General features: G+C 45.5%; 1 protein-coding gene across 1 annotated transcript in view; it reads left to right on the top strand.

The window, feature by feature from the left end:
• Positions 1 to 12,336, top strand: part of ADGRB1 (adhesion G protein-coupled receptor B1) — a gene marked incomplete at both ends in the record, with an annotated part of 216,676 nt that overhangs the window by 110,596 nt on the left and 93,744 nt on the right. The window contains one exon of the mRNA XM_084279731.1: positions 10,357 to 10,498. Within this exon, the coding sequence (XP_084135857.1) occupies positions 10,357 to 10,498 (142 nt within the window). The remainder of the gene's footprint in view (positions 1 to 10,356; positions 10,499 to 12,336) is intronic.

Here is a 12,336-nt window from a genome sequence, read left to right as displayed (position 1 = left end):
TGGGATTATAGGGAGCTGTAGGCTTTTCTCTTTCTATTTCACAGGGTTCTGTAGAGGAGCTTGAAAATGTCATCCCTTTACAGGAGAAAATCCACAAGACAAAGAGATTTCAAATATACTAGACAAAAAAAGAAACCCTCATGATACTGCAAGCCACATTCCTAGTGTTGTATGTGAGTTCAGCTGTGATGCTGTGGAAGAGGTTGGATCTGTTATTTACTAAACAGCCACTAGAAGTAGGGTAAGGAAGGAATGTTTCCCCATGTTCAACAGTTGAACTGTTCTTGCTACATTAATGTTACGACACCTCATGGGGCTTTTCACATTTGTTTCTCTTTTGAAGGCCAAACACACTGACAGCATCTTTGGTTTCTCCATTTCTTCTCTATATAGTCCATGGCATCAAGTCTTTTGTATCAAAGCTTTGAAATCATGGTGCGTGTTGAGGGTTGTTCAGTGGCTTCTTGGGTATGACACATGAGGCAGAGGGATCCTTCTGGAGGTCCATCCCAGTGAAACAACAGTCCTACAGCTGCCTTTGGAAAGGAAGTTTGGCCAGAAAGTGCAAGAAAAATGCAATTTCAGTGTGCAAACCCAGCGGGCAAGTTCTCCTCCCCAATCTCACCTTCCCTTGTGCACCCCAGTTAGGTCTTCAAAGACCAAGGCATCATGCAAACTTCACCTGCAAGTAATGATTCGTGTCTTTCAGGCCTTCTTCTGGAGCTGTGGAGCAGGGCTGTAAAGTAGGAGAGCACTTCTTAATTATCAACCACGTGCTCTGGATTTTAAACAGCAGAGCAAAGCCCAGGAGGCTGATGATGTTGGGAAGTGCTGAGCTTCCTCTCCAGTGGGATGGCACAGCCCTCTGATGAGAGTCATTACAGTTCAGCATCAGCTGTATTTATGGTGTCTGAAAAGATTATCTCCAGATAATCTTAGGGATATTTAGCTGGCCATATGCTTTGTTTCAATTGTAATATGTATTTCTTTTTGCCTTTTAACATTGTTTATGTTAATTAAGGCTTCAGACTGGATGCTGCATATGGGCTGTTGGATTTTTTTTTTCATTTCTGGGGATAATTTGCAGACAGAAAGTAAACTTGTTCCTTGTAAAATGCTCCAATTCAGTTAGCCATGATTATGAATACGCAGCTGGGAAAAGGCCTTGCTTGTAACTTCCTTATAACTTCCTTTTCCTCTCTCTCCCTTCAAAACAAACAAACAAAAAACAGGGCCTGAAGAAAAGTGTGCCTCATTTCCCATGGGTCATGCATCTTAAATTGTCTTAATTTTGCTCATGTCACTTCTGAAATAAATCAACTGAAGACACCTGGAATTAGGGGTCTTGGAAAAAAAAACCCACACCTCTGATTTCATTTTCCTTGCACCAAGCAACTGGATCAATAATGGGCTTTTTTTTTTTTTCTCTCTTTCTCTATTTTCATTGTTTTTTTCTAAAGAGCTAATTTAATAACAGTTGCTAATCTGATTATTGATTCTTTCCTACCAGCAGAAAATTGGTTTGTTCAGTGCCAGGTCTCTGCTGTCAGGGTAGAGGTGAGAAAAAGGGCATCAGTGCCAAACAAAACTCCCAAGGAGACAGAGCGATCTCAGCAGTTCAGCACAAAGTTTTAGGGTATCTCCAGAGATGTGTTTGGTTTGGTTTTTCGTGGTTATTTTCTGTGAAGAAACCAGGGAACCCAGGCAAAGGATGTATGGATGCATTCATTGACTGGAAGGCAATGTTGATCAGTGGTTTCAGGAGTGAATGCATACTCCTGAAACCAGACTCTATTAATGCCTTCTCACATGACTGTAGCTCCTTCAGCTACATGGGTTGGGTTGGAAGGTACCTCAAAGATAGCCTAATCCAACCCCCTGCCATGGGCAGGGACATCCTGCAGTAGACCAGGTTGCCCAAAGCCCCATCCAACCTGGCTTTGAACACTTCCAGGGAGGGGCTATACACAACTTCCCTGAGCATGATGTTCCAGTGCCTCACCACCCTCCTGGGGAAGAATTTCTTTCTAATATATAATCTAAATCTATCCTCTTTTAGTCTAAAACCATTACCCCTTGTCCTATTGCTACAGGCCCTTCTACAATGTCTATCCACATGTCTCTTAGGACTACAGTTTAAGTATTGAAAGGCTATAAATAGGTCTCCCCTGAGCCTTCTCTTCTCCAGGCTTAACAAACCCAAATCTCTCAGCCTGTCTTCACAGGAGAGGTGCTCTAGCCCCTTGATCATCTTCATGGCCTCCTCTGGACTTGCTCCAACATCTCCATGTCTTTCTTGTACAGGGTATCTCAGAGCTAGGTGCAGTACTGCAGGTGGGGTCTCATGAGAGCAGAGTAGAGGGGCAGAATCACTTCCCCTGACCTGCTTGTCACATTGCTTTTGATGCAATCCAGGACATGGTTGGCTTTCTGGGCTTCATGCTGGATGAGGTTGATGCGACTTGATTTATTTGAAAGGAGTGCAGGAAAAGTGCTGGACAATCAGTTATTGCATTGGAGCTTTAGTTTTCAGCTTGGGTTGTGTGGATGTCATCAAACTGGAGCTGCACTTCAAATTCAGGGATGCAGAAATGCATTTTTCTAGGAGGGTAGGTTTTGCTCCAGTAAGCCTAGGTTGATTTGCTGGATGTGTAAAACATTTCACAGGATTTCCAGTACTATAATTGAGAGCTCAGCCTGGCTTTCAATCAGTGGGTTAATCACAGAAAGGCAAAATTATGTCCTGGAAAATTGGATGACATTTAGGATACAGTTTTGTAACTTTTACTCAGTTCTTAGGAAGGTTTAACCTAACCAAAGCATGATCACTGCTTTGGCACTGACACCATCCAAAGTTCCCCAAGCACTTAGAGTGTTAAAGAATTATTTTAGCCCACATGTAGCTCAGTGTTTAATTCATTTCAGTGTTTTACCTATCTGGCATGAGATCCTTTGTGAATGTTTTAGCAAACACTCAAAGATTATAATTTCTTTTTAATCAGCCTTTTATAATTTTTTTTTTCAAGAGGTGCAGATTTTTTCATGTCCCTTTTTCCTGGGAACCATCATCCACTTTTTAATCCAACCCTGAGGTCCTGCAGAAACAGTGACTCTGATACACTTGCTGCAGCAAAATTATTGTACTTGTTGGGGTTTTTTTTGTCTTGAGCTATTGTGCAGAGCCAAAGTGTTTGAAAGGCACTCTGGGGCAGCCTTTGGCTGGAAATGAAAATTGCTTTTGGGAATCCCACAAAAAGGATTAACTTTGACTTCATCTCTGGTTCTTTCTCCAAATTAATAATCAATCTGCCAGCTGGATCCATGCCAAGCTCTTACATGACCTGCCTGGTTAGCAAGGGAGAATGGCCCATGTGAAGCAAGAAGCATCAGAGAACCTGAGAATCCTTGAGGTTGGAAGAAACCTCTGGAGATTGTTTACATTATTTAAGTCTCAAATATACACCCCACTTAAAAAAATTCCTTTGTGATCCATGCTTCTTCCCACAACAAAGGCTTTCCCTTTGTGCAAATTCCTATTCAGAACAGCATAGAATCATAGAATGGTCTGGGTTGGAAGGGACCCCAAGGATCATAAAGTTCCAATCCCCCTGCCACAGGCAGGGACACCAACCTCCAGGCCTGGAGCTACACAAGATTGCCCAGGGCCCCATCCAATCTGGCCTTGAACACCTCCACGGATGGGGCATCCACCACCTCTCTGGGCAGCCTGTTCCAGTCCCTCACCACTCTCTCTGTAAAGAACTTCCCACTGGTATCTCGTCTAACCCTTCCCTCCTTTAGCTTTAATCCATCCTCTTTGTCCTGCCATTATCTACCCTTTTAGAAAGCTGATTCCCCTCCTGTTTCTCTGCTCCCTTCAGGGACTGGAAGGCTGCAGTGAGGTCCCCCCAGCAGCCTTCTCTTCTCCAGGCTGAACAAGCCCAGTTACTTCAGCCTCTCTTCATAGGGGAGTTGCTCCAGCCCTCTAATCATCTTCTTGGCCCCTCCTCTGAACATCCTCTGATAGCATCACTCTGTCAGAAAGTCCTTCAGCGCGTGCTTAGCTCCCATTTAAATCTACAAGACAGTGCTTAATTGCTTTTTCCCATCAAGTGCTCAAATCATGTTCATAGCCATGTTGTAACATATGGTGAAACATTTTCTTGTGGAACATCATTGGCATTACACTGGAGATAAATCTGGCCATAGACATTAGAGACAGAACCGACTTGTCAGGTTTTCTGCTAACCCCTTCCAGTACAATGTTTTTTTACGCCAGTCTGGTTTGGGGATTTCTACAATTCCTCTTTGACTGGCTTGTAATCAGTCTGACTACACTGTTCTCTCACATTCTGCCCACGTTTTCCCTTTAGTACAGTTCCTCTTTCTTCCCTCCCCTCTTGAGACCGCCTGGAAATAATTCTGCTTCCTTATTAGTGTACCTGGATTCAATATTTGTGAATAACTCAACTTCTGCTCCTTTTCTTTGCCACTGAGCTGTGAACATGGGTTTTCCATTACGAACCTGGTGTACTTTTCTGCAGATTCCCAGGTTTTGCTGAGAAGATAAAGGCTCAGTGCCCATCTACAGATGAAACCTGCATGCACAAAACCCCACACATCTACCTCTCCTTACAGACCTATTCATCAATATCCCATTTTTATCTACAGCTTTTAGCCAGGTCCATGATAAAAGTATTTTTGTATAAAAATATGCAATATCCCTTTTTTTTTGGTGATTTGAACAGATCCCAGTGAAACAATCTTTATATTACAAAATTCAGTGATCAAATTAGTTAGGATTTGAAATCTTCCCTGAACTATAAGACTTTTAATAGTGCTTTCTGGCTAAACCTTAATCTGGGCAGAACACTGTCTGCATCCAACAAGACCAACACTCCCTCAGATGTGATTCCTTGGACCATAGAGAGATGTCACTGGACCTATCTTGGTGGTACCAAATATGTCATCTGCAGAAAATGGACCACCTCAAACATTCATCAGCAACCAAAATCACAAAACTGGCATTATTCACATGATTTTGTATCAATACAGCTGGGATTTTGAACCCTTCCAGTCTGAGCTGAATCATGAGTTTTTTAGGAGTTTCTCAGAAGCCACATGAACTAGAAATTAATTTTTAAATCAATAAACATAGGCTGAAGCAAGAAATTAGGACTATATGATATATCACGTCCATGCTGGGGAATAAGGCAGTGGTGGCATCTCACCTGGCTGCCCTGAGCGAAGTGATGAGCAAACCTTTGGATGATGTATCAGTCAGGCTGTGTGATGCTGCAATGCCCAAGAAACCTTTTGCTCAGGTCTCTGAAGGCTGAACTTAGCCTGCCTCTTGCCATGTGTTAGCACATGGATGGTGAAATAGGCTGATGTCCTATTTTTGCATAAAAATATGCAATATCCCTTTTTTTTTTTCAATATCCCCTTTGGTGATTTGAACAGATCCCAGTGAAGCAAGCTCCTGGCTTGTCCTCCTACCCCTCAACCCACCTCCAAGCTACCTCCCAAAGAGGTCTGGATGTGTTCATATCAAAAGGAATGCAGGGCAAAAAAAAAGAAAAGAATAGGTAATTAAAGCAGATTTGTAAAGCAGAAGGGAAGGATGGGAGAAGAGTAGTTATTCTACTGAGGAGCTTAAAACCAGAGCAATGGGCATGCTCTTTGGAACCACCCAGCATTTCAATATTCTAAGTAGTTTAATAACTGGTAATAATCAATTAATAATCACCAGTAGTAACAAGGGACAGGTTATCATTTTCCATGAAGTGGCATAGTTGGATTTATTCTTAGGTGATTTACACCAAGCTTCTGACTCAGCACATCCCACAGCACCCATTCTTTGTGTGATTTATGGAAGCTTTTAAAGCAAAAACTGGATGGCTTTGATCCAACTGATTTCTTTGAATCCAACGGGATAAATAAGCAGGCATCAGACCCAGTCTTATAAGAACAAAGGGTGTCTCTAACACTTTATTTTTTCTCTGTTTTTGCCTAGATATTGCTATGTGCTTTCTCTTGTTCGTGCCTCTAGAAATGTACATCAGCCCATGCCAAGTGTGGCTTTGGCCCTGGATAGACTTGATTCTGATATTGCATTCACTGCTGTTCTGTCAGGCGTTCTGCTGGGAGAGTGTCAGACCAGGCTCAGCATCTAGGGAGTGTTATTTCTTCTCTGATACTTTCCCCAGAGTGTCAGTTTTAGTAGACTTTTTGATTTCTTTTTTCTTTTTCTTTTTTTATCTTTCTCTTTTTTCTTTTATTTTTTCTTTTTCTCTTTTTCTTTTTCTTTTTCTTTTTCTTTTCCTTTTCCTTTTCCTTTTCCTTTTCCTTTTCCTTTTCCTTTTCCTTTTCCTTTTTCTTTTTCTTTTTCTTTTTCTTTTTCTTTTTCTTTTTCTTTTTCTCTTCTTTTTCTTTCTCTTTTTCTTTCTTTCTTTCTCTTCCTTCTTTCTTTCTTTTTCTTTTTCTTTCTCTTTTTTCTTTTTCTTTTTTCTCTTCTTTCTTTTTCTTTCCCTTTCTCTTTTCCTTTTCCTTTTTTCTTTTCCTTCTTCTTTTCCTTTTTCTTTTCCTTTTCTTCCTTTTCCTTTCCCCTTTTTCCTTCTCTTTTTATTTTCCTTTTTCTTTTTCTCTTTCTTTTTCTTCTCCTTTTTCCTGTCTCTTTCTCTTTTCCTCTTTCTCTTTCCCTTTGCCTTTCCCTTTTTCTTTTTTTCTTTTGGACAGGGCTACTTCTATTGATGCACAGCCCAGATTTGTCCCAGTCTACTCTGAAAGCTGATCAATGAGTAAAGCTGGATTTTGGGAATAAAAGCGATGTGTCTGCACATTTCAGCAGAGTTCAAACTACTTGGGGGCAGGGGTTGTAAGTGTGTATCAGTGTACACATATTTGATACCTTACTTCAAGAAGGACAACTTGGGATGTGACCACCTGTTGTGAACGGCTGCTTAAACAGACAAAAAAGTTAAGGATAAGTTAAGGATAATTAGGAGCCCTTTTAAGAGCACTTTTCTAGATATCCACAAACCCACAAATGAAAAAGATAATCACAGCACTAAAAAAAAACCCAAACCAAACCAAAAACCCCAAACCAATAAAACCCCAACTAAAGAAACAAGCAAAAAATCCACAAACCAACCCAAGCAAAGACAAATAAACCAATATCTACAAATCCCAACAACAGCCTATTTGAGGAGGAAAGTAAAAGCTGTTGTAGAGATACAGACAAAGGAAAAAATTGATAGCCAGCATTACGAATTAAAAGCTCGAAACAGATAAGAGCAAAAAGATGTCAGAATGTTGTGGTTTGGGATTGTTAAAGTGAATAAAAAGGACAATTTAGAGTACACTAAAACCCAAATCAATCCTAATGGTATTGGTTTGTTACTAGCTGGAAATGACAGATTTATTTATAATAATGCAGAAATTTCAATGAACGCCTGGATTCTGTAATTGGAAAAGAGCCTGGTTACTTAATCCACATCCCAGGCTAATGAAATACTTTTCATTACACCAGCAGCTAGAAAACATGCTATACATCATCTAATAAAGTAAGATGTTTTTTAAAAGAAACAGGGCAGACTAATTTTGCATGCAAGAGTTTTAAAAGAGCAGGCGAAGGCTAATTGGGAATCATTGCTTTTTAGTTAAGGAAGTGTGGCAGAGTTCTCAAAATCTGGAGAGGAGTGTGGATCTGCAAGCACAACATCCTCACTTACAGAGCTGTCCGCCTCACATCTGTCTTAGGCACAATAACCCACCATCTGATATGGGATCCAAAAAAATTGGGGGATTGTGGGTAATATTATGATTATAATTGAATAATGGCATGCTCATTAAAACAGAGAAATTAATAGCAATCAACTTATGGAAAAGAGATCTTGTCGAGCTAAATTAATACTTTCTAGGAGAATGCATAAGCTGGTTGGTAGAGTCTGAGCATTTGTCATTATTTGTACACATTGTAAATAAGGCATTTGTCTTGGAGACAGTGAATAAACGACTGGCTAATGCAGTTCTTGGAAATATAGGCAGGACATATAGGGGATAATGCAGAATTTGTGTTCCCTCTGAGACTGGATGGCTCAGTCCTTTCCAAGAAGGGTGTTGGTGAATTGCAGAAGGTCAAAGAACGATGCCTGGTCCAAGAGATGATGGGAATTAGTTCTGTGGGGAACATGAGGGGAGCTGACTATCCAGGGAGGATGAATTTATGTCCCATCAGCTGGGTGGACCTGGAGTAGGGTCCAGATATTTAGAGAGACCTGGCTGGGTGCCAAAAATACTTCTTCAGGACTGTGCATTGCTGAGAATTTCCACAGTGACATTAGTAGTTTGGTGCTTTTTGTTTGTTTGTTTTAAACTATGAGAAGTGCTTTAGGGAGGTAACTCAAGAAGGTCCAGTGTCAGGGGTTAGTTAAATTGAATCTGAGAAGATAATCAGAGCAGAATCAGCAACATGTGTTGGTGCTGATGCTCTGTTACCCTCTCAGTTCTCTCTGCTTTCTTGTGGAGTGGTTTCCTGAGGTGGAGGGAGGGTCTGTGTCACTGTGTGAGGAATGGGTCAGCGTGTGCATGGAGTCAAGACCTGCAGAACACTCCTCTGCAACTCAAGACAGGTCTGCTGGAGTCAGCAGTACGGAGAAGTCCAGGCCATCTGTGATACACCTAAGGCTGCTGAGCAGCTTGGCTCCATCTGGAGCTGCCTTGAGCTTGCTGCTGGCATTCTTGCCAAGGTACCCTCCTCTGAGAATGGTCAGATGTGGCAAGAGGATATCTTACACCATGTTCCTCCAGTGAAAGCATATGGCCCTTTTTCTCTGCATCCTCTCACAGGTTTCAGTGGAGCCCAGGTTTTCCACATGGATCCTCACTCCCCCCCCCCCCCACACACACACACACATAGTTCATTTCTGGACTTACTCTCCACATTTACATGACCATGTTTCAGGAGAGGGGTCTGGACTAGACAAGGAACCAGTGGGTGGAAAATGACTGTCCTTTATGGGTGTGCCTGTACCTCGATGTGAGGCAGAGAGTGAGATTCCCCTTTTCCCTGGCTTAGCCCTTGGTCCTTACATGAAGGTGGGGCTGCAATAACTTTTCCTGATGAAACCATCCCACCTGCAGGATGAAGGCCAACTTCACACGGTGTCTTTCCCAGCTATGACCCTTTCTCTACTCTGTTGCTCTTCCCCAGCTTGATAGGATGCCATGAGAAAGCAGGGACTCTATCCCTTTGATCTCTTGAGGTCCTCTGGCCACGAGGCAGAACCATTCCTTCCTGGAGTTCTGGGAGGGCAGGGGATGTCATAAGGAGGTCCTGTCATGGCCTATGGAGACTCTGTCCTCAAAGAGCTCGAGGGGAGGGAAGAAGGGGAAGGGGGATATACAGCTGGGGGGTAGGGAGGGGGAAGGGCTGGCATCTTTGGAGTAATGGGGGTGGGCATGGGGAAGGTATGGGGAAGGTGTGGAGTTACACATTGAGGTAATTAGGATAGGAGGGGTGCTCTTCTCTATGTGGGATATGTGGCTGGTGGATATGGAGATAGGAGATGGGGGGATACATCTATATGGGGTGTAGGGCAGGGGTGCTGGAGGGGGATATAGGGTGATGGACAGGGCTCTGGGGGGAGCAAGGTGTACACTAGATCTGTGGGAAAGGTCTATAGGGTTATGAATCTATATATGGGATACATGGGGCAGAGCTACAGGATTATGCATCCTTGTATGGGGTGCATGACCCAGGGCTATAGGGCTATGAGGTGTGTGCATGGGACAAGGTTATGAGGATATGTACCTATATATACAATACATAAGAAAGGGCTACAGGGTCAGGGAGGTGTATATGGGATATGTGGGATAGGGCTATAAGGTTATGCACCAATATGTAGGACATGTGGGACAGGGCTATAGGATCATGCATCCTTATATGGGGTGTATGTCAAAGGGCTATAGGGTTATGCATTATAGTGAGTGCATGGGACAAGGCTGTACAATTATACGTACATATATGGGATATGTGGGCTCTGGGGTTAGGGAGGTTGTAGAGTGAAGCAGGGCAGTCCAAGGGGACGTTTACATGGGGTGGGGGGCGCCATGGAGGGCTCAGAGCAGGGCTGGAGACCCTGCAGCAGACCAGGAGCAGGACTAGGAGATCCAGCTCTGAGGGCGGTGATGGGATGGGAGTGTGTGGGGGGGAGGACAGCGGGGCGGGGGGAGGCTGCGGGGGGGGGGGGGGGAGGGAAGGGGGGGGCGCGGTGCCCGCTCCCCGCCCGCCCTGACGGTCGCTCTCCCTGTCTCCCCGCTCCGCCGCCCCGTCCCCTCCCTCCCTCCCTCCAGCAGAGCCTCCGCCTCCGCCTCCCCGCCCGGCGCCTGGTCCTGGCGCGGCTGCCGAACGGTCCCGCTCGACGCCTCCCGGACCAAGTGCCTGTGTGACCGGCTCTCCGCCTTCGCCATCTTAGCCCAGCTCAGCCCCGACATGGTGAGTCCCGCCGGCGGCGCCGCGGAGGGAGGAGCAGAGGGGAAAGGGGGGTGGGGGGGGGTGGGGGGGGACGACACACACGACAGAGAGACACAAAACGGGTTTGGGGTGGGGGGACACGACGACGACAAGGGAAAATAAAGAGGGAGGGAAAAGGGACGCGAGCGGGATGGAGCGGAGCATCCTCGGCGTGCGGCTTTTTGGGTACCCGCGTACCTGCGGGGGAAGGGGCTCCGGGGAGAGACCCCGAGCCCTGCTGCAGTCCGGTGTCCCCGGGACCGTGGCGACACACCGTGAGGTTTTACATCACCCCCTCCCCCTTCACCGCCGCCCTTCCTCTCCCCTTCCTCCCGACCCTGACCGCAGCTTTGGGGGGTGTGTGTGAGTGTATTGGGTGTGGGGGTGTGGAACACACACACACACACACGCCACAGACATATTTGGGCTGCCGCTGCACTGCTTCCTCCCATCCCTCCATCCCTACTCTGCTCGTTTGAATATGAATACCGCTAAACGTCTGTGTGTGTGTGTGGGGGGGGTGACCAACCCCCCGCCGGGCTTGTTCACTCCCCTGGGTTCCCCACGCACGAAATCTTCGCACGTGTCTCATTTTGGGCTGGGGAGGGAGGGGGGTGGTTTGGGAGGGGGGGGGGAATCGTCCTGCGCCTTCCCCCCTTCTCCTCCCTCCCCTCCGCGGCTCCGCAACTCCTTCATGTCCCTCTCCTTGCCTCGGGGTCCTTGCTACCCCCACGCTTTATGGGTTGGGGTTTTTTTTTGGGGGGTGCTACCCCACGTTTTATGGTTATTTTGGGGATGCTACCCCAAGTTTTATGGGGTTTTTTTTGGGGGGGAGAGAGAGGGGTAAGTGGTCCCCACTCTGCAATAGGGGACCGTGGAGGGGAAGAGTTGGGAAGTTTTGGCTGCTGGAGGTGACACCAAAGCGGTGCCGCGGCTCGGACGGAGCCTCCGGGAGAGAGGAAGGAAAAAAAAAAAACCCAAACCAGAGAGAGAGAGGGAAAAAAAAAAAAAAAGGAAAAAGAAAAGTGCGAGATTCCTAGAAATTATCTCTGGGCGGCTGCACCCTGAGGCAGAGAGCTGGGGCACCAACGGCGACACCAGGGTGGTCGCAAAGGGCTTCACAGGCTCTTCCACCTATTTCTTTAGCTTTTTCTTTTTGCTTTCTTTTTTCCTCTTCTTTTTTTTAAGTTGTTCATCCCTTTTTGGATAGTTCTCAGGTTCATAGAGCAAAGCTCCCCCCTCCCTTCCCTGCCACCAACTTAGCGCTTCTCCATCTGCCTAAGCACTGGGAGTTACTGGGGCCTTGCAATTATTTACTAATTATGCCTTGCTTGTTAAATGCTGGTTTAATTCAGTGAAAGGGGAGGGGAAAGGAAGAAAGGAAGGGTGATGGTGTTAAGGGGAGGGGGGGGGGAATCACATTTTCCAAGATGAAGGTTTGGTTTATTATTAGAAACACTAATGTATTTGGTCCACTAGTTACCATGGAAACAACATCTGCACTGAAGTGGTTTTAAAGACACAGCATTGGTTGTGTTTGCCCGGGACCCATGCAGGCCCAGCCACTACGGCGTTGAGAAATGGGCTCTGGGGTGTCTGGTAGAGCCGCTTTCAAGGTCCTCTTGAGAGAGGCAACCGAGCTTTTAGTCTCAGCAGGAGATGCTGTCTTTGAAGGATGCTCAGAGGTGGGACCAGGACTGGGTTCCCACTTGGGAGAGGCCTGGAAGGAGGTGGTTGCATTGATGCTGGTGTCCTTGTATCCATCTTTTTCTGTGAGTCGTTTTTTCCTTGTCCTCCCACCAGGCAGACTGGGATCTGTC

Source organism: Gallinula chloropus, assembly GCF_964237585.1.
Source record: "Gallinula chloropus genome assembly, chromosome: 2".
In the NCBI taxonomy this organism is placed as follows: domain Eukaryota; kingdom Metazoa; phylum Chordata; class Aves; order Gruiformes; family Rallidae; genus Gallinula; species Gallinula chloropus.
The sequence above is the reverse complement of the archived record's forward strand: the minus strand, read 5'-3'. Positions and strand labels throughout refer to the sequence as shown.